At 43.9% G+C, this 24800-nt stretch overlaps 1 protein-coding gene across 2 annotated transcripts in view; it reads left to right on the forward strand.

Moving 5' to 3' along the window:
* CUNH1orf21 (chromosome unknown C1orf21 homolog) overlaps positions 1-24800 on the forward strand; it is a 105293-nt gene that overhangs the window by 23305 nt on the left and 57188 nt on the right. For both annotated transcript variants that reach the window (XM_041479518.1, XM_041479517.1), the window contains exon 2: positions 20847-21052. In XM_041479518.1, coding sequence (XP_041335452.1) covers positions 20959-21052 — 94 coding nt within the window. In that variant the 5' untranslated portion in view covers positions 20847-20958. The remainder of the gene's footprint in view (positions 1-20846; positions 21053-24800) is intronic.

Consider the following 24800-nt stretch of genomic DNA (forward strand, 5'->3'; position numbering starts at 1 on the left):
TTTTTTATTCCATTAAGGGTTGTGCCCCTTACGTGTCAGCAGTGATCACCCTTCGCTCATTGCACTCGTGGCAATTGTTGACTGCATAACCTCATACCTTTTGGCTTCTGGGAGATTATTCATGAAGCTATCATGATGTCTGGCAAGTATAATTTTTTAAGATGCTATGTTAAAATGCATTTTACTGAGTCTGCTGAAATTTCTTTTTGTAAGGGTTTAGAATTTGCATTGCAATAGCATTAAAACCTTTAACTAATGCTCCTCGACTCTTTGCTTGCCTTCAGGAATACTCAGGATTTTGCAAACTGAATAGGACATGATGCTTTTCCCCTGAAAAATTTCTGCTACAAGCTTTTTTTCTTGGCAGGCAGCCAGATTTTTCTTAAAATTTATACCTGCACTTAAACGGTGGAAAAAAACAACAAATTTTTCTTGATCTTTTTGCCCAAGTACTAATTATATGATTTGTGTAAAGCCCTCAGACTTCAAATGCAGCATATCTCCATTTTGAAGGATAAACCTCAGGTACTGTTTTTCCAAATGCCATTAAAAAAGAGCCATAAGTGGAGGTGTCTAACATACAAACAGTTCTGTAAGAACACCATTCCAAGGATAGCCAAATCCCTAAAGCTTTAAGCTTCTCTTTGATCCCAGGGATTAGTGGAGGTTTCTGCTTTTGCATGGCAAATTTTTGGGCTGTTGGAGATGCCCAGAGGAGCTGTGTTTTCCAGGGAGAGGAGTCAGGTAGGATCAATACTGCTTCCAGTCCTCCTGCAGTGGTTGGTAGAGCAGCTCCAGATGGGTTTGAATATTCCACCTGTGCTTTGTTAAAGCCAGGGATTTATGATGCAGCTGTTGGTGGGGTCAGTGACAGTCAGACACTTTCAGGTGGCATTGCCACACCAGCCCCGTGTCTCTCTGAGAGCCTCTGCTCCAAGCCTGTGACAAAGTTCTTCACCTTGGGTGAAACATTTGCAGTCTTTTTTGGGTAATATACAGGGAGTGTTGAAGTCCTGGTGGAATGATTCTCTTGCCCATGCAATAATAACGTAATAATAATAATAATAAATAACATAATAACTCATGCTTGGGTAGGTGTGGTTGGTCTCACCTGTGAGGATGTTTCTAGAACAGGCTGATGATAAGGAAAGCTCCAGTGAGAAAGGTTGCAGAGACACCAGAATGGGATTTTCAGGTGCAAGGAGAAAGCTCTAAGGTGACATAACAAGAGATTAATGTATTTAGAAGATGATAGATGTGTTTTAGGCCAGCAATCAAAAGAAGGACTGATTTGTTTCATCCATTTACAGTCTAAAATCAGTATTTACAGTATAAATACTGTAATGTGCTTGTAGCACCTCTTGTGGTGACAGTCCTGAGCAATGCTGGAATCCTGTGGAGTGGAGCCAGGGTTCAGCTGTCTGGGGGAGCTGTGCCTTCTCTCAGGCCAGAATGTTATAAATTTAAGCCTTAACAATGAAACAGCATCAGGCTAAAGAAATGCTCAAATAAAGAAAGGGAACAGTCTCAAAGGGTTACCAGAACCATCATGGGGTGTTGTCCTGAGTCCTTCAAGAGCTTCAGGAGCAGCGTGGATGTGGTCAGCTGTGCCAGGCTGACTCCTTCCTCCTGGGGTGACTGTGTGAGGGAGAAGCCAGGTAGGTTTGGCTGCACAGGAGTTTTAATTTGGTCTCATTCAGTGGTACAGTCACTCTTCATCTTTGCTGCTCACCCCCAGCTCAGCATCCTTGGTCAGGCACTCACTGGTGCTGTGCCTGGTGAAACAAGGCGAGTTCCTTTGGCAGCAGGGGTTGTTTAAACCCCGTTTTGGAAATAATTCACCTCTAGCAGGGTCTTACAGCCTGAGCAGCTGCAGGTATGAATCGAGGAGGCCCTTGGTGAATATTTCATCATTTCTTGGAAGGGCTGGTTTTGGCCAGGACTAAAGCAAAGGAATTCAAGGTTGTAAAATATGTGCACTCAGAGACAAATATTTTTGGGTGTAGAGGAGGTCATGTGACAGCATCCTATAAAACTCTCAAATGTGCTTCTGTTATCTAAAGCAAGAAAACAAGATTCTGCTCAGCAGATGAGAGTAAAATTTAAAGCAGGGGTAAAAACAAACAAGCAGGAGACTTCTAATATCTTTTTTTATGATTTAAAGTTGTACCATTCTCCTGCTGTTTTGATAGAATTATCTGTTTCTTGGTTTATCTTCTGCAGGGGATAGGATAGATGATGTTTATGAATGGCATGAGCAATTTTTAAAGTTTATTTTATTTTTCACGTGTGTTGTTTCCCATCACCATATTGTGAAGCTCTAACATTAGAAGCCTACAATAAAGAAAGAATATTATTAGTATCTGAAGGTTTCTACACTGTACTGTAGGTTTGTCAGCATTTATACTTGGTCCTTGTCTCCTGCTTTCCAGTTTTTAGTAGAGTACAGCGTGAAAAGCTTTGTTTTGCATAATAAGAGTATTGTCAGTGCATAACAATTGCATTGTTTTTAGTGAAAAACCCCAAACCCACCCCGAACAAAACAATTTCCAAGTGATGTACTTTCACAGCAGCTACCAAACTGATACTCCTGGAGAGCTGTGTTTTAGTTAAAACCTGAATTATTATTATTTGTTGCAACCAGAGATGTTCGCTCTGTTGCAAGACGCTTTGCTTTGTCCCGTGAATCTGCTGCTCAGCCAGGCACTGAAAGTCTGAACAATCCTTTATATTTGTCACCTCATGTTTGGGAAACCATGGAGAGCAGAACCCCAGCAGGATGCAGCAATTTCTTTCCCTGGCATCTGGAATTGTGCTGTGATTTCATGGCTTATTCTCAACCTGAGCCATCAGAACACAGCTCAGCAGAGGCTGCTGGCTGTTGCTTGGCATCGAGGAGAAGTTACATAAATCTGGAGGCTGGGGCTGCTTCTGTCAGAAATGAAGGTTCCCAGGATTGCTGGAAATTCATCTGGAGTCATTGGGAGCGCCTTGGCTTGGGGAGCTAGACGTGCACGTGTCACAAGGGTTATGGGCCCTTCCTCCCCACCCCATCCTTCCTCTCCTGCAGTTCTTCCCAGCTTCTTGGAGGAGAGCTGCACACTCACAGAATATACTGCTTTTAATTCAGAAGTTCCATACAGTGTTGTTATTTAGTGGGGGAGATCTCATTTGGATTAATATTAATCAGCGCCACTTGAGGTTTAGGTTAAGGGCAATAAATAAATGCAGCTTTTATAATCAGGGGAAGTATTTGCAATGGTTTTGGGAAATGTTTTAAAAACCAGTCTTGGGATAATTAACCGGAAAGTAGTTTTAAAGCTTGCCTTGCAGCCCCTCTGGAAAGCAGTTTCGGTGTTCAAGAGGATGAGAGATGTTTTCTGTCCTGGAAACCAGCTGGCAGAAGCTCTGGCACAAAGTGCTCTTAAATCTGTTTGAGCTGAGAGAGCCTGGCACCATGGGGGGAGGAGGAGGCAAGGACTGGCATTTTTAGGAATCCTCGTTTTGAAATGCAAAGATGTGTGCATTGGTGCCTTATAGATGCTTTGTTTGCCTTTACAGGATATACACACATATATTTATATATATATATGTGTGTGTGTGTGTGTACACATACTTTTTATAAATATCTGTATGGGCAGATACACCTGTGTGTGTGTGTGTGTGTGTGTGTGCACATACTTCTTATAAATATCTGTATGGGCAGATACACCTTGGTGATGTTTTCATGCCAAAGGGGAAGATGTGGGGGAGAACAGGAACACATATTCAGAGGTACCCTCAGCTTCTGCTCACTTGCTCATTCATGACTTGTCCTAGATTTGCCTCATTTACCTTGGGGAGTTGGAAGATAGAAATTTTGCTCTCTGAACCAAGAGGGTATCTAGAGGAGCTGAAGGTGGCTGGGCTTTTCCCTTTTTACTTCCCAGCAGTAATTTGTTTAAAACATCTAATGAAGTTTCATAAAATGTCTAAGGAGAGAAAAAAAAAACCAAAAAACCAAAACAAACAAAAACCAAAACTCATGTAGGGTTTTACTCCAGAGGTTTTCTAGGCTAAAAAAGCAGTCCAAAATATATTATGGCAGCCCCAGCTGCACTGTGACAAAAATACTCCTTGAAAAAAGGAAATTCAAGTAACTCTTACTGTGAGACGAGTGAAAATGTAGGGACTCAGTGTGTGGGACCAACAGGAAATGATCCAAGTGGGAAGAGTGCATTGCCCTCAGTCTGGGGAAGTGGGAGGAAATGTGCCAGCCAGGATTGTTTTTCAGCTCTCCTTGCTCTGCTATTTTGACTGAGCTTCCTCGTACAAAATAGGAGGCTTCTTTTCAGGGAAAACATCCATTGACAGGGCCGCTCATGGAATGGGACCTTCAGGGTTGGGCTGGAGATTTAATGAAGGGCTGTTGGCAAGGAGCTGTCTGGGAGCATGAGCTGCCTGTGATGCTGCTGGGGAATACAAATGCCTCCCTCTCAGGGAAGGCATCTAAGTGTGCATGTGGAGTCTCTCATGCTGAGCGTGGAAATTTAATCTGGGTAAACAACATCCCCTGGCTGGTGGAAATTAGGGAAGAGGAGCTCGTGGGTCTGCTGACTGTGTCCCAGCAGTGAGGGGCTCGTGGGGCTGTCACCAGGGATTGCATGAGACAGGCATAATCTGCAAGAAACTGCCTGGTGTGTTGTGATGGCACATCATGACACCTCTCCAGAGTGTTTTCTGTGACTAGAACTTGCTGTGAAATGGTGCTGTGCCTCCAAGAGGGCTTTTCAGAATTTGTGAGAGATGCACTGAATTACAGTCTATCAGGGTGAAGCCTTCTGCTGGTGAGACCAGTTGACTGTTGATGTGCATAAACAGAGGCTGTGTGGGGATGATTGTGAGGTATAATCCTGATCACCAAAATAAAATGTGAGTGTCTGTTACAGCTCATCTTGTTATACAAATCAGTACAAGTGTTTTAATGTAGTTTTAAAAAAGTATTTTAACTCAGTATTCAGAATATCCTAGGGTAAATAACAAAAGGAAGGCAAGAAATAAAATATCACAGTGCTGATCTAGCTTTATGTCTTGTTTTTTATCAGTTTTTCACTTGAGTTTTCTGAATCCCAGTGAAACATTGTCATTAGTTGTCTATGGTAACACCCGCATCACAATTGTACATTATTCCTTCTAATCTGTGTTACCTTGTGCTTGTCAAGATAAGTTTATTTCAAGTTCATGCAGCTTGATTGTCTGGCTGTTCTCTGGCCCCTTGGGATTTTGCCATTTTCTCTAGCCCTGATGAATTTGCAGTTTAGCACCACCCATGATGTATAGCTCTTCCTTGGCCACTCCTTGCAGGAAATGTGTTTTAGCCCATATCTGTATTCAAGGATGGATGCTGCTGCGGGGTTTTGGGGTGTTTTTTTGTCACTGAAGTTGATTGCTGTGTGATTGCAGGGGATTAATGAGGACTAGGGAGGTCGTGGGGCACTCAGCAGTCCCAGGCTCTGGCTCTGGAGTGTTCCCAGAGGAGTTCCTTGCTTACACTGACATTCAGTGAAGTCTCTTGAGGGTGAACTTGCTCCTGTGAAGATCTCCCTCTTCTTTTCCCTCTGGCAGGCCAGGTAACATTCTGGGGTTCCTTCCAAGCCACTTCCCAGATGTCTCCAGTAAAAGCTCCTTCAAGTCATTGTCCCTGGCTTTTGAATGTTCAAGTAACATGACATTTTCTTTATTCCAAAAAAACAAGCAACTTGTAAGGCCGATCAGTCTATAATTTTCAAGATCTTTCCAGCGTGTTTCCCACTCTAGCTGGCTTGCATGGGAAATGGAGTATTTTTCCCAGGTAAATTGTGAGTAATATCAATCATTTATGGCTTTATATCAAGCAATCAACCATGTTCTTGCTAAGTGGGGAGCATGCACCTTGAGCTCTGCCTGTAATGCACCCATTAGCTCCTCCCTGTGCAGTGGGAAGGGACCAGGGCAGTGTATTCACCTCATGTCTTCAGTTTGATTTGCTAAAATAAACAGATTTTATTGCTGCACTGTGCTGGCCTGTTCTGGAGCCCCTGGTTTGGTTCCCAGTTGTCCCATCCCGTGTCATTGGTATTCTGTGAGGGTGTGTGGCAGCTTGCAGGGAGAGAAAGAAGTCCTGGGGGCTCAGGGGGAAGCTGCCAGCCTGGGCTGGCTTTTCACTCTCAAACCATTGAGGGAAGCTAAGTGCCATGGTGAAAATACAAAAGTTTGGGATTTTATCATGTAAAATTGGATTACCTACTCCTCTCCTTATGAATAAGTCTGCTGTGCTCTGAAATACCTGTCTAGGTTTTTATACACTGATAAAAAAATCTGTTTGTGTCCCTGAGGCTGTACTTTGGCTTATATAAAAGCAGATCCTTCCCTCCTCCCCCCCTCCCATAAGGCACTTAAATAACCCTAAATTAAGATTAATGTTCCATTACACTTTTATCAGTTATGTTATAGACTGAAATGCACTAGTCACATGCAGATTGATCTTCTGTATCAAATAATAGCAAAAATCAATACTTTTATTTTTCTTTTTAAGCCACTCTATCTACAGAAACACTAATTTGCATCAAGTAACTCCCTTGTTCTGTTGGATCTCAGCTGGGGGATCTGTGTTGCCCAGGCTGAAGCTGCTGGAAAGCCCAGCTTTGAGCCCTGGGATCTGTGAGCACCCACATCATTCCTCCTGCCACATTTTCACTTAACGTTATCATTTGTTCTTGGAATTCAGAATCTCTTCAAGATCTTTTTATGGCCTAAAAAGAGAGGATTAAGTGAGCTGTTGGGGTTACAGCTTCCGTTCCAGCTGGTGCTGGCTGGCAACTGCCCCATCCTGATTTGGCATCTTGGCTGTATGTAAAGTTTGATCTCTGGTGCTTGCTCAGAAACTCACTTTTTGGGCTGCTTGGGAGGAAGTCATTGGCATTTGGGTATGGAAATCCAAGTGGCTGCTTTGTGTGGATCCTGATGGGGATCAAGTCTCTCTTCCCAAGGTTTCTGCTGCTTTATTTCTTCACTGGGTAGCTGCTGATTCCTGTTATTTTTGCCCTGCATCCATAGCTGGCACAGGCTGATTTAGCCCATCAAAAACCATCTGAGTAATGTGACTCAGGTCAGCTGAGGACCTTGGAGAAGACAAAGTTTCTATGTTTAATTCCTTTACCTTTATCTTTTCAACTTCTTTCATCCTGCTGGCTGTCAGAACAAGCAACTTCTTCCCTTCTTCCCCTGGCATTTCTCTCCTTCCCTGGTGTTTTGGTGGACTTCAGAGGGTCTCTTCCATCTCAGTAAGCAGTCACTTCCCATCATCCCACTGTGAGGAGGCAGGATGATACTGGTGCAGCACAAAGCTGATTTCGCCTAATTCCTCATCAGAACTGCTTCTCTTGCTGCTCTGACTCCTCGTGAGCTCCTGTGGCCCGTCTCCAGCCAAGCATTGGCTCTGGCTGTGTTGAAAAAGCCCTTCCAGGGGTGGTGGTGGTGCTGTCATAAATAGGAAGGGCTCAGGTGTTGCCACACAGCAAAGTAAGGATGAGGGAATGGTGAATTACAGAAAGCTGCCTAGCAGAAAGCACGGTGAAATGATTTCCAGGCAGAATGTCCTGAGTTGTTTTTATTTATTTATTTATTTATTTTTTGTTTTAAACAGCATTTTTTGTAGCACTTAGACTGAGCACTTAGACTTTGTTTCTCTTTTAGCTATGGGGAAGTGAGGAAAAAAAATTAAGGAAAACATAAAATTTTTAGTTTTTATTTTAGCATATTTTAAAACCTGACATAAGCACGGTGAAATGATTTCCAGGCAGAACGTCCTGAGATGTTTTTTTTTTATTTATTTATTTTTTGTTTTAAACAGCATTTTTTTTGTAGCACTTAGACTGAGCACTTAGACTTTGTTTCTCTTTTAGCCATGGGGAAGTGAGGAAAAAAAAATAAGGAAAACATAAAACTTTTTGGTTTTATTTTAGCATATTTTAAAACCTGACATAGAGTTCTAGTATAGTTTGGATTAGGAAGGATCCCCATCTCATTCTACCCACTGCCATGGGGTACATTTTCCACTAGCCCAGGTTGCCCCAAGCCCTGTCCAGCCTGGCCTTGAACAGAAACTGGTCATTCTTGGTGAACCAGACACAGCGTTTCTGTCCTTGCTGTTTTTTAGCTTCAAGCTCTCACTATGACATTCTGGATTTAGCCTTTGGAGTTTTGAGGATGTCAACTTCACCTGGATGCAGTAAGGGTTTTTTATGAGCACTGACATATGTATTACATGATTCACTGGGGATGAGAAAATAGTGGCTCTTTGTCATGTGGTTTTTAATTATAAAACATGCAACTGAAGAGAAACAAAGTCAAGAGAGAAGAATCCAGTTATTATTTCTGGGGCGGATGCTTCTCTGCTGTTGCTGTCTTGAGGATGTGTTTTGCAGTGGGGTAAAGGCACCTTTAAATAGTCTGTTTAAAATATCATTGGTGAGTGCTCAGCTACAGTATTATAATTCAGTTGCACAGAATTTGCTTATGACATGGGAATGGAAAAATACAGTAATAGTGAGAAGGATTTATGGTGTTTTGGTGCATATTGCTCTGGATGCTGATTTTCCTGAGCCTGGCTTTATCAGTTGTCTTGCAGTGGATGATTTACAGGTGCTATAAATGACACCAGCATTTACAGTTGTGTTGTTTTGAGTTAAAGGCTGTTCCAGGGAACTGGACTCAGTTAAATGGTTTTTCTTGCAAATAACATTGAATCAGCTTCCAGCTACAGGCTCCTTGTGCAGCCATGACCATCCCAGGCATGGTTTGGGAGGGACGTGCTCAGTCTGCATTTTGCACAATTGGCTCTTCCATTTTCCTTTTTTCCCCCTCCTTCTTATTTTTAATATCCAATTCAATGTTTTTTGAATTTAGTCTCTGTATTGCTTTCCTAACATAATAAAAGTGTATCTAAGAGAGCCAGCCTGATTCAGCCTTCTCCCTTTTTCTAATTTTAAAAAGGAATCCTCGACCCTAAAAGAGGGAGAGAAAGCTCATAAAGGGGTTGCAGAATTGACTCTCAGGAAAGCAGCTGCTATTTTCATGTGCAGAAAGCTAAATGTGGGAGTAAAGGGGCCTTTGAGCTCGACAGTGTCCAGCTGCTGGATGGCTGCCTTTTGACATGGGATGCAGCTGTGTCCAAGTGTCTCTGTCACGAGGAATCACAGACCCTGGACAGTGGAATGGTCCTGCTGGACCTGCAGAGCTGGACTTGGAGACCTCAGGTTACTGCAGCTAGTCCTTGCTGGACACAAGGAGGAAAATAACAACAAAACAAAAGAAGGAACAAAATATAAATGGAATTTAAGCAACACTGCATCACTTCCCAAATTAATAAATGTGACAGGGTTAAAAAAAACTTTAGAGACAAGTCCCTGGGGAAGATTATAAAACCTTGACAACCTTTTTGAGAGGCTTTCAAAAATACTGAGCTGATGCTGTGCTACTGAATCACAGAACCCCAGAACAGTTTGTATTGGAAAGGACCTTAAAGCTCATCTCATTCCATGCCCTGCTGTGTGCAGGGACACCTTCCACTGGAACAGGTTGCTCAGAACCCCATCCAGCCCTGGCCTTGGACACTTGAGTATAGTATAGGCACCTCTGAAATGTGATGGTTTTCTGCCCAAATTATCAGCAGGCCAAAGTACATGAAGTTTGAAGGCTGTTGGAGGTGAATTCTTCATGGCTGTGTGGGTAGTTCACAGAGGTGCACGTTCCTTGGCCCCTTACCTAGTGACATTATGTAATAACTGACACTATAGAATAACTGAGGTCCTGATTGGAAAAGGAGCAGTATTTGAATAATAAAGTAATTGGAAGGAGAGTCCTTGTGGGCAGAAGGAGAAGGACTCAAAATAACTCCTAGAGGGTCAGCTCAATTGATCCCCATGAAAAAGGAGATCTGCTTGGAGTACAGTGGAAGAACTTGGGAAGTACTTTTGAGACAGTGTTGTCCTCAAGATGATGAAAACAGTGTGGTGGGTGAAACTTTCGCTTCCCTGTGGATGTTGTCCCCTGCTGTCAGGTGTGAGTGAGGGTCCCAGTGTGGGCCAGCCTGGGGGGTGTATTTACACTCTGAGCCAGTCCCTGCTCTGTCCCTCCTCAAGCCAAACAGACTGTGCACTCACGCTCTCCTTGCTTTTCAAAGTTGCCTCAGTCTTTTGCAATCCATATTTCTGATTTCTTCAGGGGCTTTGCATTATTTTGTCCCACTCTCACAGATTGAACAGTGTTGCATTGACTCTTCTCCCCATCAGTTTTCTCTTAGTGAGAAAACTGCAGGAGCATCTGCAGAGCTTTAGCGTGTTTGGATGCTTGCTCGGGCCTATTTTGACCTGGGTTTTCCACATGAATTATGATCCTGTGGCCATTTGTATTGTTCTGACACTATAATTCTTAAAAAAAATCCTATTACTTTTCAATTCCTCCTGATTGTATTCAATGGTCTTTGGAAGCCTTCTCAATTATTTATAATACATTTTTTCTCCTCTCTTACAGCTGAGCAGAATTTGTATTTTTTCCTTGCTCTGTATGGGTTTTCTCCTTGCTTTGACTGCTGTGAGGCTGTTTCCAGCTGGGCTTTCCCCCCCTTCTATTCATGTGTGGATTTGGCAGGAAAATGCCACCGTGGTCTGGCCCTGTGGCTGTGAGGGGCCGTGGGAGAACGCTCCATTTGTCTGTGCTTTCAGGATTGTTTCCTCCAGCCTGCCCCTGCTCAGTGATAGACCTGGCACAACTGCAGGGCCATGGGCCAGCAGTTCATCTCCCTGCATCCCAGTCTTCCCAGTCCCACAGCTGGACCGACACAGGACCCGCTGCTCCCTCCTCTGTGGGTTACATTCCTTGTGCTGCCTAAAGGGAGTTGGAAGCAGGACCCAAAATAGTTTTGGGTGGTTCCTGGTTGCCAGGTCAGTTCTAGTTTCAGTTTTTGGTGGTGAACAGCACAGATAAGCTTATACCCTTCACTGTTCCTGCACAGAGCACACACACACTTTGCAAGGATGGCTTAGGTTATTTAATGCCTTCTGCAGTCCCTGCATCCATGCGGTGCATGCAGGAAGCCCTGGCATGGTGTTTGCATGCATTGGTGCTAAATCTAACTCAATATCTAACTAATATCCACCAGACCTTTCCAAAAGGATGCTGTGCCCCTTTGCTGCATGGGTTTTGTTGAGCTGGGATTTATGGGTGAGGTGTAAATGCTCTCAGGGTGGTTCTTAAACCTCTTTATGTACTAAAAATTGCTTCATCATTACTATTCTGCATGGTATTTGGTTTCACTAAATTCAAGTGGTATCCAGGAAAAGTTTACACCATCAGGCAGAAAGTTGTGCTTTATACACAGTTGGTTTTAAATGGTGGTTTTTGAGTTCAAGCAGGTGCTTAAACTGTGGCTCCGAGCTGAAGAGCACTGTACAGGTGTATGAAATGCAGAAGAGGGCCCAGCTCCCTGTACACAGAAAATTATCACTGTCACTTTTGGGAAATGTAAAATTAAGTCAAAATACAGAGCCAGGATGCTACCAGCTGGAAGAAGATGTAGGTAGTTGAAAAAACTCAGAAGCTGGTTTCTGCGTTTTAAATCCTTGTGAGGGCTGTTGCTGTCTCCTTGTCGTCAGTGGGAGGAGAGATCTGCAGCCCTCCCTGCTCCTGTGCCACTGATCCACTTCTGCCCTGGCTGGTTGTGTTTGAGTTATAGCTGTGTTAACATGAACTGAAAATACTGCAATTGGTTTTGGCTAGTCTGCTGCTCATTTATTTATATCATAGGCTGAAACACGGTCTAGATGTTATTTTGTGAATATCTAGGCTTGGTTATGGATGTATCCATTCAGCATCTCACCATGGAACAGTAACTGATGATGTTCTAAGACTTTTTTTTTTAAATTAAAAAAAAAAAAAAAAGAAAAAAAAATGAGAAAGCCACTACCCAAAGCTGGGACTGGAGTAAGCTCCTAAACCGGTGTTGAAGGAAATGTTTTTGCCTCCGTCAAGGGATGTCCAGAAGCTCCTGTGCCTGAGTACTGCACAGGGGGGTGGGATGAAAGTAGGGAATGGATCACAACAGGTTTTGCAGGAGCAGAACCCAGTTCCTCTCTCATCTGTGTTTTTCCATCTCCCTGTTCTGGGCTGGAGGTTTCTGAAGCTCTGCTGCTCTCAGAGCAGCTTTCTCAGCTCCCCTCCCAGCTGGGGATTCTCAGGGATAACCTGTGGGATAGGGCATGAGATTGAATAGCATATGGCATAGGGCTCTTCGGTCAAACCATACCAGCACAAACATTCAGCTGCCGTGGCCTTCAGCACCAAAAATCCTGTGTTCTCCTCCTTGCTGCTGAGGAGTCATCCTGCAGAGCAGGAGGGAGCAGTCAGTAGTGTCATTTTGGGAATGCAGATTGCAGTGTGCATCCCTTTCATTCCTGCTTGTGCCATTTCCATGAGACTACAGTTAGGAAATCACAAAACACCGCAAAACCCAGTAGAAATACTGAACCCTATGCAGTTGTAGAGAAGAGCTAAGAATGAGCTCTGTTAGCTCTTATCCTGAATTTTACCTGCTGATTTTTAGCAAGATTGCAGCTGCTGGTTGAGCCATGGAGGAGGCAGACGTGCATGGAATGGGTGCCTGTGCTGGGATCGCTCCTCAGCAGCCTGGATGAGTCACCTCCTGTGGTTTTGAGCAGCATCTCTGCACTTATTCTGTCATTTAAGTGTTATCAGGTTAGTGAAGAAAGATTTCTTATTTCTCTAGCTCATCTGCCAAAAAAGGAGGCCCCTTGAAACTGCTCCATTCCCTAATTGCACAGCAGCAGCAGCAGCAGATGTGCATATGGCAAATGTTTCCTTGCTGGAACATTAGCAGCAGGTCCCCAGCATCTCAGCCCTTTGGCTTCTGCACAGCTCAGTTGTTCTGTGTTAAGTTTATCCTCAGTGGCACATAAAGTAGCTCCTGCTGTAGCTCTTTGGGTGAAAAATGCCTTGGAAGCGGGGTGGGGGGCAGGTTGTGGGCTCTCTGCGGGTGCAGACATCCAGGGACATCCAGCCACCCCTCTCCAGCTGCAGCTGCTTTCCTCTTCCTCTGTGGGCAGCAATTTGGCCCAGACTTGCTGTTTGGCTTACCAGCATGCAAGGAAAGGTTCTCCAGGTGGAAGCTGGAAGCTCACAGCATAACTGGAGAGTGTATATTCAAGGCAGAGTCCAATCAGTTTCGTGAGGTGGGGTAATTCTGTGCTGGATTTTTGAGCAGAGAGTTGAGTTGCTTATGTGTATTTATTCATCATTCATTGATGGAGCTGGAGATGGAGGGAGATGCCAGGGTCTGTCATCTCATTTGTGGATATTTTTAAGGATTTTCTAGGGAATAGCCAGTCAGCTGCCTGTGGGGCTTTTTGTTGTAGAGCAGTTAGGATAAATCAGTGGGTCTAAAGGGAAGTGAGACCCTGCAAATGTGCAATTAGAGATGATTGCATTGGGACCCATCTCGGAGTGGTTATTTCTACCTTCATGGTGGCACACAGGAAAGATTAAGAAGTAGTTTGGGAAGGAAATCAAAGTGTGAAAGAACAAAAAATGAAGGTCAGACATTCAAGTCTTAAAATTGCAGGTCTTTGCTACCACACTAGTGGGTGGTATTAGATCCTTGATCCTTTTCCTGTTGAAATAAAGAAGTATGTACTTCACATTTTTAGGAGAGACTTGTTAAACCACTGCTTTTTGTGGGAGAGGGGCAGTCCTTAAAAGAGCTCAGCTCCAGGCCAGATTCAGTGTTGACATTTGGAGATTGATCCCTCAGCCCTGGTGGGAGGATGAGAGGAGCTCAGGAGAACAAGGCTGTTTTCTCAGTGTGGTAATTATCCATCAAGGTTTTCCTCCAAAGCAGCAGGGTCTTGTTGATGAAGTGGCTGCACCTTCTACATCAATTATTTTAGTGTGATTTGACATGATGGTGGTGACTGCCTAGATGTAATGGTTGCATCTTTAAATTATTTTATTAAGGCAGAGCAAGGGGAGTGAGTCTTCAGAAGGGAGATGATGCTCAGACCTGTGCTTGGAGCACATTAAATACTGTATAAATCTCTGCTCCTGTACCTCAGGGCCTTTTACTGTGTCCTGCTCAGTGAAGCACATCTTACTCTTAAACCATGAAGACAGAAATAAAATTAAATAGGAGAGCTTATTGCTTGCTTTTTTTATATTTTAGAGGTGCTTGAGCTACCTTCCCATTACGGTAACTGCTGGAGATTATTCTTAGATGTACGAGAAAGTCATGTACTGAAAATGGAACCTGGCTTTTCTGTAGTCCTGCCTAGTGTCTCACATCACATCAGCCAGAGGTGCCACCAGCAGCACTGCATTTTCAAAATCCCTTTGGAAATAAATCACAAAACAATCTTTGTTTCATGACACTGGAGGTTCAGGAAGTGACCTCGAGCCACCTCAAGTCAGTGGAAAGGTTTTGTTGCTTTTAATCAGATCCCTCATGGTTGTTGCTGGCAGGTTTTTAGTTGTCTGGTGTTGACTGTAGTCTTTTTTAGTGTGGGGCAAGGCAACGGCTTCAGACTGCCACAGGGCAGGGTTAGATGGGATTCTGGGAAGGAATTCCTCCCTGTGAGGGTGGGCAGGCCCTGGCACAGGGTGCCCAGAGAAGCTGTGGCTGCCCCTGGATCCCTGGAAGTGTCCAAGGCCAGGTTGGACAGGGCTTGGGGCAACCTGGGGTAGTGGAAGATACCTGTCATGGGAGGGGTAGGATGGAATGGGCTTCAAGATTCCTTCCCATCCAAACCATTCCATGATTCTGTGAACATCGCTCTGTCATGTTCTTCTAACAACCACAGCAATCTCTGCTGTAGAAGCAGGAAATATTTAGGTGTTACCTGCATATTGTCATATAGTCCTATTTTTTATGAAAAGTTCTTGTTTTTTTCTGGAAATATTGAGGACAAATGTCCTGAATCTTGGGTTAAAGGCAAGCTCTGGTACTGTTACTGGTCTGGAAGGGCTGTGCAGATGAAATGTGTTTGAAAAGTTTGGGTTCTCACCTGAAACAGGCCATCTCTGTATCCAAACTGAAACAAATATTAAATCTCATTTAACTTCAAAATTTTGTTTCTTCATTCTCACAGTGGGGGAAAGTTATTAAATATTAGAACTGCATTCTGCAGTGGTAGTGGTAATCTTTGTATCACTACTCCTAAAGTATTTGAGGGTAAAAGAAATTCAGAATGAAATGTAATTAATTTTCTTTGGAAAAATGGTAAGTTGTATGACTGACATCTCATGTGCTGTGGGCTTTTCACACTGATTTTACTTTAACGCCACCCTGTGTGAATGAAGAGGATGATTGCTATGCAATTCTCTTTCCCTTCCATATTTGTATTCCACTCTGTGATGTTTGAAATATTTTTCCATGGATTTTCTGGTGGTATTTCTCCTTAAGATTCTGAGGAAGGAGAAGATGCTCCCAGGAAGTATCATGATGCTGTTGAGAGCTTTTCTATTTGGAAATAACTTGTTGCTTTAATATATCAAAACCCCATGTACTGGATCAGCAGAAATCCTGATTGCAAGCAAAACAAAATAAGATCAGCAAATTTTGCTGATGAAAAAGGTGATCTAAGCCTCAGCAGAGCAAAGGCTGTCCTGTGTTAAGCTGATGTGAATTAGTAGAATTAATTCAGTCCAGGCTCTCCCTGTAGGTAGATGATCTCTGTAATGCTGGGTGTTTTTAGCTGTCAAGTTGCAGTATCCCTGTTTTCTCTTGGAAAAGGGGTTTGTGCTGAGTGCAGCTTCCCAGGGGAGGACACAGGGCAGCCCGTTGGCCTGGGCAGCTGGGCTGGTTTGGTGCAAAGCCATGCTGTGTTTCCCTGTGCCCTGGCTTTACAGCCTGGAGCTGATTCCCTCCCCTTCCAGGCAGTGGCTGCTCTGCTCACCTGCCTCTCTGGGACAGCCTGCTTCCAGCAGGAGGCTGAAATTGCAATGAGCACAGGACAGGGGCAAACCATTCACAGAAGGGCAGAAAATGCTTCATTTCCTGGCTGTTTGTGCCATGGGTGAGGGCAGCATCTTCTGTCCATGGCTCCCAAGGAACAGAAATCACCACTCACTTTGACTTTTCTTTTCCCCTAGAGCCACTGGAAGATGTTGCTCCTGAATGTTTGCACCACTCATTCTGCTGCTCATTTAGCCCTGCTTATTTAGCAAGTCATTGGGTTAATTTTCAACATAACTGCACTATTCATGTCAATTTGAATAATTTGAAGAAGGAGAAAGAGACCTTATATGAACTTTTTTTTTTTAAATACTTTCTCCTTCCTTCCTTCCTTAGGCCGTTGGTGCACTTCAAAGGCAAAAGTGATATCCTTTTGGCTCCAAAAATGCCTTTTGGCTGTTGAATAAAACCGAAAAAGCCATCTTTTGTGGTGGAAGGTAGCTGAGAAGGAGGGATGTTGCAGAGAGAAGTCCCAGGTGCTAACTACTGGCAGCCCTTGTGCAGGACAAATTCAGAATTCATTTCTTCCTCCTTCTTCTTGGGAAAAAAAAATGAAATGGAAATCAAACAAGCTTATTTCTTATAGGAAATAAACATAATTAGTAGCAGTAAGTGAAAGCCTCAAATTCTGCCTGGAACAGGTTGTTTCATTGGAAAAGTCAAGGGTGGCTTTTGTAGCTTAGGGGTTTTTCATGGTTGCATGAAACTTGTTGCTTTGATCTCTTGAGCATTGTCAAACTTTAACTCGATTTCCTGTGTGGTCAGCACAGAAAGAAACTTGTGGATATATCTGCAGATGCACCCTGAAGATGATGCAAGATCAGTTACCTCAATGCAATAAAGATGAAAACAAATACACCTGTTGTAATAGAAGAATTAACATGCATTTGTCGTAAAACACTGAAGTCCTCCATTTGTATGAAGTGTTTGTGAAAGCAAAATGTGTTTTGTCAAGGATGCAGCCTTTGACCATCAGAAATAAGAGGTGAGGGCATAATGAGTGGATTAATGAAGTGTTGAAAAGGTTGGTAAAGGAAAAAATACATCACAGGCATTGCTCAGAAGAAAGAAAAAAGGAATTGCTGAAGGTTTCCAAAGGTATTTTCTATTCTAAGAGTTGAGCTCCCCCATTTTTAGCTCAGAAGAAACCTGGGGTACAAAGCACAGCATCTGAGAATGCCTCTAGTCTTCTTCTGACCCACGTGTAAGATGTTAATCCTCAGCCCGCTGCATTTCATTTGGGGGTGGTGTAGACACTTTTGATCTGCCTGAGAGATTTTTCTCACCAGCGTTTTGCAGATCGGAGCCTGCAAATTGCCTCTCAAATCTTGATAATTAGTGATGGTGGGTGGTGAACATGAGCTGCAAATGGTTTGAGGTTTTCTTCTTCTTTTTATTTTTGGCTTCTGAAATTTTGTGTGCCCCCAAAATGCTGTGGAAGACAAAAGGGAAGATTACATTTGTGCAGAAGTGGGGGAGGAGGAGGAGGAACGGATGTGTTGTTCTGCTGCCCTGTGAAGTGCTGTGTTTCACATCCCCACAGCTTTGCCAGGCATCCCCCTGAGTGAGGACCAGCACCTCCTTCTGAGTGATTCCCAAACCTGATACTGAGGGCTCTGGTCCTCAGGCAGGGGAGGTTTCCCAAGGCTGGAGAGCGTCCTGCTGCCCCGTACCATGGATTTCATCCCCTGTGAAATTAATGCTGCTATCCCTGGGTTGTGGTTAGTTACCTGTGTCTCACAGCACTATGTTATCAGCAGTGCCTGGAAGTATGTTAGACTCACCTTGGAGGTCATTTTTCAGTAGCTTCCTCAGCCCAGTTATTGGCACCAGGAGAAGTTTGCCTCCATAACCCAACTATTAATTGTATGGCTTTTTCAGGTGCTGCTGTGATTGCTGTTCTTTAACTTCCAGAACTTCCAGTTCTTGTATCCTCATCTGTTTCCTTTAATCACAGTATGCCTTCAAACATGACCATATTTTTAAAGGTTGATGTGTGCTACCAAAATGCTGCAGGAGAGATTTGACCATGGATATTTTTTCCCTTTCTCCCCCAAAGAGCTTTATCCTTCAGAATTCCTGTTCTCTATCCCCTTGCTCCTGATTATTCATGCAGCTCAGTGGTCCTGGGGCCATCCTGTCTTGGGCACTAATCAATAATTAAGTATTTTGCAATTTGTTGTGCTGCATGCTGGCTATATAAGGCTTCATAAAAAAAAATCTCCTTCCTAAACCCAACCCACTGCTCCTTTGTGAAATACATTTGGGTTTTATTACTAAGCAGCTGTTTTCCCTTTTGTAAACGGTCCCTGCTGAGGGGCAGAAAAGGAAACAGGAAAAATAATTGAATATGGCAGGAGCATAATTCATTCAACAGGTACTTCTGTGCCTGCAGTTCTGCTGCTCAGAGGGGCTGAGCTGTGGTAGGCAGTCATTCCCCTACACCAGCCTCCTACCCAGGTCTCACCCAAACACCTCCACATCCTTTTCAGGGTTACATCAAGCCTTCCCTTGCTTCTTTCCTTACAGTTGGCCACACCCTTTTCCCTGGAATAATACTACTGGTTGTATTTTAAACCAGAAGTCAGACAACCAGGCTCTGTTGGTCATGTTTATCCCCTTCATTTGTTTCAGCTGTCCATTAAAAGTTCTTGTCTTTAACCAAATTTATGTCCTCTGGGAAGATGAAGTCCCCATTTAATTTCCAGTCCAGGTAGCAGTTCCCTCTCCCAGTTTGCTGTTTCTCCTCCGTCTCTCACACCCCTGTGTCTTTGCCTATCTCCAAGCACAGCATGGCTGATGCTTTAAATCCCTTTGGATCCCTGTTTCCTCCCAACAGTGAGATGAAGACCTTAGTGCAGGCTGCCACTTGGAAACAGGAGAGGATGAACTGTCAGCTGTGACCCTCCCTGAAGTGCAAGAACTGAGGAACTTCCCTGGCTTTATCATGATTTTTCCTGTAAAATCTAGGTTTTTTGGGATGGGGGAAAGTTATGTAACCACATAGGGTTAAAAAAATAGCTCCAGAGGGGTGTGCTCACTCCCTTCCACTAACAGCAACAATGCCTGGTGTTAATTGCCCAAAACACTGGCTGCCCCTGGATCCCTGGAAGTGCCCAAGGCCAGGTTGGATGGGGCTTGGAGCAGCCTGGGCTAGAGGATGGTGTCCCTGCCTGTGGCAGAGGTTGCAATGAGATGAGCTTAAAGTCCCTCCCAACCCAAGTTTTTCTGTTATCATATAAAATCCTGTGTTTTGGGATGAGTAATTAGCTTTGTCTAAGGGGGAAGAGAAGGATGGGGCAGTGAGAAATTCAGGCTCAGGCGTGCCTGTATAAGAAAAGGAAAAAAGGAGTAGAGCATGTAGGGGGATGCACTGAAATGAAACTAGGGATGGGGGGCTGCTGGGGGCAGGGGTTAGCAGATACACATTGTATGTTCTGGGACACCCTTGCCAAGTGGAGGACAAGCACTGCCCTGTGCAGAGAAGGGGGAAGCTGGCTGTGAGTAGGAGTTAGAGGTGGTCCTGCATCCAGAGTCCTTCCCCTTGCTTGCTGAAGGCCACGGTCTGCTAAATGGAATCACTCTGAGCCTGGCTGCCACATCCTCATGTCTGTGGCTTTGGGGATGGGCAGGAAAATCCCTGTGGAGGAGGAGCAGAACCCTCCTAGACCATGTGCTGGGTTGTCACTGAGCTGCCAGTGCTGAGTGCTGAGGGAAAGGAAAGTCACCGTTTCCCTTGGGATTATCCATTTCTGCTGCAGTGGATACTGCTGTGTCATAGAATGCTTTGGGTTGCAAGGGACCTTAAAGATAATCTTGCTCCAGCTCTCCCTAGGTAAGAGTGCTTGTCTGATGTTACACATGAACTTGTGGTCAGCGTGGAGCAGAGTGAGCCACAGCCTTGTGAAGTACATGCTCAGAAGTAATGAGTTAAGAAATTGAGTGTATGATCTTATGCTATAGCTGAGCTAAAAAACTTGGTAAAAGGGGGAGTTTCTCACTTTTCTTTCTTCTTAAAAGTTTGGCTGGTGGAAAGGCAAACCAGGTCATCTCACCAAACTTTGAGGTAGCTTTTGTTCCAGTGCAGAACCATTTAGCAATAAACAGTTTATGAATTTGAATTTCTTTTTAACCTAAAATATTACAGTTCTGGATTCAATTTTTCTTTTCCCTTTTGTTTTATGTGACATCTGGACTGTTCAGGGAGTGTTATTCCATCTTAAAATGGGGGTGGTTGTCTTTTTGAGTGATGGAGGTTTTATGGATTGAGTAGAATAATGAACACGTAGAGAAAAGATAATACAGCTGACTATCGCCTTTCACATCTGGGAACATAAGATCTTTAATTGATTTAGAGGGGTTATTTTGTCCCAACACTTGCAATTAGCAGCTCTTAATCAGTAAAATGCTTTTAAGAAATCTGGCTTGCTGGGTAGATTGGTAAAAGGAGCAGGAGGAGCAGATATTGATGGTTTCTTACCTCCTCTCCCAAAACCCTCTGCATTCTGTGGGAATAGCTGCCTGGGTGGGAAACAGATCTGCATGTTGCTGTCTTCAAGCCATGGATTAAAGAATCAGGCTGGAAGAGGCTTTGAGTTCAACTGCTGTGCTCTGTCGCGGGGCAGGGTGGAGGCACCTTTATCCTGACCTGCCTGTACCAGCTGATATGGAATATGGTTTCAGCAGCCTCAGGCCGTGGAGGCTGTGCCCTTGTGCTCCTCACAAACTCCACTTTTTATCTCCTTGAAGCTCACCTTGTGGAGGGTACCTTGTGTGAACATTTTCCTCTCTCTTTGGCCGTGTTTAGGTGGAAGGCACGTGAGAGGCGAGCAGGAAGGTGGATTATTTCTGCGAGGATGAGCGGGCGTCGCTAGAGATGATCTGTGGTTCGGTCCAGCTGGAGCTGTCTGAATGAAGCTATGGGCTGTGCCTCCGCCAAGCATGTGTCTACTGTTCAAAACGAAGAGGAAACTCAGAAGGGCAAGAACTACCAGAACGGAGATGTGTTTGGGGGTGAGTGTCACAGGATTGTCTTTCTCCCGGCACCACGAGTGTCCTGGGAGGTCTGCAAGGGAGTCCTAATCTTTCACCAAATACAAAGCAAAATGCCTGTCAAAATATGTCACAATGGCAGAGCAGTTGGCTCATCCAGGGGAGGGTACCATGACACTTGAAACAGAGGTGAAACCCTTAGTGAAAAAATAACATTTTAAGTGATGTGCGGTACTACGCTGTCTTTACCTCCTCGAGTCCTGGAATAGTTCAAAGACAACGAGTTGCACAACCCCTCATGTATTTATATAGATATTTATATAAGTATTTTTATATGTATTTATATATGTGTCTCTGTTATATGTTTATATGCCACTGGGTATCAACATAGTTGACTCATTTCCTAAAACTGAAAATCTGTTTGGTTGGAAAAGTAATTCCTCACTTCTGTAAAGCAATAAAACATTAGTTCTGAAGTCCTGTAGCAAACAGGGTTTGAAGGTACAATGGAACTAGAAACTGAGGGATTTAGTGGTGCTGGGAACGTGGGATGAAAACATCTGTTTCACTGTGAAGACTGGTCTGTGATCCAGGTCTTGTGCATCAGGAGAGGTAAAGTGATAGGAGATAAAATCACAGTCAGCTTCATGGTTTTGTTTTTTTTTGCCTCAGATTCTCTTAGTATACACAAAGTTGTTTTTATTTTTTCTAGATAAATACATAAGTCTTGAAATTTAGATTTCAGAATGTCAGGAATTATCTGCAAGACTGTTCAGAAATGAATTTCTAGATCTACCCGGACACCTTAAGTCAGCTGTGAATAAGCTGCCTTGGTGCTGTTATTCTTAAAACAAGTGCCTTGGTACTGAGTACACCAAATCTTCCTGGTGTTTTTTCCAGGCTTTCTGAGGGCTGGCTTGCTCTCCCAGTGGATCCCAGAGTAAGAATACCCGGAGGTATTACCTGAAGAGAAAGCAGTTGTTGAACAAACTTCAGGACTGTTCAGTCCTCTTTCTCATCCCTGGGAGATGCTGGGTTTGGAATTGTGAGCTCAGTACATTGCTTTTCTTTAAAATAGGCCTTCAAGTGCTGTCATAAACAGTAAATTCTCTTGGTTGCTCAGAGGAATTTGAGTTTAGATTTTAGCTTGTACTTAGTAAGGGAGCAATTTTTGGCAAAATGTTGAGTCTCAGTCTTTTTTTTTTTTTTGGTGGTGGTGGTTTAACCACATGCTGTGGACGAAAGATCATAACTTCAACAGAGGAAACTTAAGGTAGCTTCTGGAGTCAGAGGATCAAGAAGATTGAAGGGATTTTAAAAGGCTCCCATTTACAGAGCTGGACTGGTGTCAGCAGTATCATTTAAGTATTCTGGGATCCATTTGAGGGCTGTGAATCGTTCTGTATTTTGCTGTCAGGAGTACTACATGCTCTTAACCATTTCCTGGCCCATGCTGTAGTTTAGGCGTGGGATTTGTCATTCCTAAAGACCTGAGTCCATGACTGATTCCTCCTTAGCAGAATTGGAATCTGACTTAACTCATTGAATGGTGACCTTAGCAGTCATATTTTTCCCTTGCTGTTGGAAGACAGCTTCTAGGTCAGGAGCTGGGTGCAGGAGGAGGTTGATCTGGGGTTTTACAGATCATCCAGTGCCACCCCCTGCCCTGGGCAGGGACACTTTCCACTGTCCCAGGGTGTGCTGAGCCCTGTCCAGCCTGGCCTTGGACACTCACAGGGATCCAGAGGCAGCCACAGCTTCTCTGGGCACCCTGTGCCAGGGCCTGCCCACCCTGATGCTTCCTTTCTTATTTCTGGGAGGGACAGAAGTGTCTCACCCAGCCAGTGGCCACGAGCAGAGTATCTGTGCTGCCTGTGGGGACTGGAAGTTCCCTGCAGTATCAATAGGCAGAGCTAAACCAAGGTGAGTGGTAGGGAAACAAGGAGCCAGGAGGTGCTGGAGAGGGAATTCGAGGTTAGTTCTTGGCAAGGAGGCTGCAAAGTAAAGGAAGCAGAAGTCAGGTGGGGTTGGAAGGTGAGAATATCAGTGAGCATGAGCCTTGCATGGATAGGGACACAGGCAGTGCTGGCAGCTGGGGACTAACGTGGCATCAGGTGCCTGTGCAGAACCAGCAGGGATGAGCCTCATGGCTCAGGTGTTTCACATGGGGGATTTGGTACAGCAGGGAGAGGACTGAAGGAAAGGAGCAGAGCGCTGGTGCTGCCTTCCCTGGGCAGGCAGTGGGGTGTGAAGGATGTGGCTGACAGGAAATTGCCCCTCACTGTGTGACTACACCCCACTGGGAACAGTTCACCTTCCTTCCTCTAGCACCTGCCTCAGACAAGCTGCAGGCAGAAAGAGTCAGCAGTAATCCACTTAAGCAGTGTTTGGATTTTTTGTCCCCATGAGTAGTTTTTACTTGACTGACACTGAATCCAGAGAGAATTTTCTGGGCTTCTCGGAGTGGTGCAGTTCTACTTCAGCTCTTCCTCAGAACCTCTGGATCTTTTTTTCTGCTTTCATGTTGGGATTGGTTGCAGTCAAGTATATTGACTATTGGGAGATCATGGCTTCTGAGAGATTTCTTTTTTTTTTAACTTTTAAAAGTCACTGCAGGTTAAGATTGATCTCCAGTACCCTATTTCTTCCCCAGCTTTTAACCTTTTATTTTAGCTGAGCAGACACATTGAACCAGGTGCTTGCTGTGAATTTGAAATCCTGGTGTTTAAAACCAAGAAACTTAGCATGAAACCCATGAATTCTGTAAGGACAAATCCTGGTAAATGAAACCAAAACATAAAAATTTCCACCCTGTCCCAAGCTGTAGAAGTCATGCTACATTTTGCTGTAATATATATTTAAATAATTGAGTTAGCAGGCTTATCAAAGGAGATGTTCTAGAGAAGATTGAATATAATATGATTATTATGTCTGTTGGTCTCTAATGACTTTAAAATCCCTCTAATAAGGATAGTAATAATAAATCTTCATTTATTCATCATTCCACTTCAAAGCTGATTTCCAGGGCAATACATAAGAACTATAATATGTAAATACCAATGAAGAACAAAATGCTGTGATAGAGCCTTGAGCATTGTTGATTTCAGCATATGTTTTAATAATATAGCATCTCTTGTAGATTAATTTTATTTGTGCCTTTATAAAAAATTATTGGATGTTTCTTTGAGGAGGAGGTTATTGAAGTAATTCTTTCTGTAAGAAGGTAAGTGGTAATGTGATTTGGGGAAAAAAAAATTCTAGAATGTGTTCATTAGTCTGAGAGGCTTAATCCAGATGTTTCCATGGAACTCCTGGGTGCTTTGCAAAAGGGAGAGTGAACATGTCAGGTCAGAATTTCCTGAGAAAATGGGAATATCATGGTGGGATTTCTGTTATTAAGAGTAGCTCTAATTGCTAAACCTGTCTAAATAAAGCTGAACCCAAAGCACAATAGTTTATAAAGCAGTTTATCTCAGAACAGCTGGGAGAAGGCTAGGAAAGGAAATCTTCAGCAGTAAAGTATTGCAATGAGATTGAAAAATTGATTAATGCACAAGGGCAGGCTGGATGGGGCTTGGAGCAAGCTGGGCTGGTGGAAGGTGTCTGTGGCCACGGCAGGGGCTCTAAGAGATGGGCTCTAAGGTCCCTCCCAACCCAAACCCTTCTGGGATTCTGTGGTAGTATCTGATTGCTTCACAAGCCCCAGGGCAGTGTTCTTTCTCATGTTGCTGTTTTCTTTCTCCCTCTGTGTTTTATGGGGTTGTCTCCC

The sequence above is a fragment of the Pyrgilauda ruficollis genome, unplaced genomic scaffold, assembly GCF_017590135.1.
Source record: "Pyrgilauda ruficollis isolate IOZ18807 unplaced genomic scaffold, ASM1759013v1 scaffold49, whole genome shotgun sequence".
Lineage (NCBI taxonomy): Eukaryota > Metazoa > Chordata > Aves > Passeriformes > Passeridae > Pyrgilauda > Pyrgilauda ruficollis.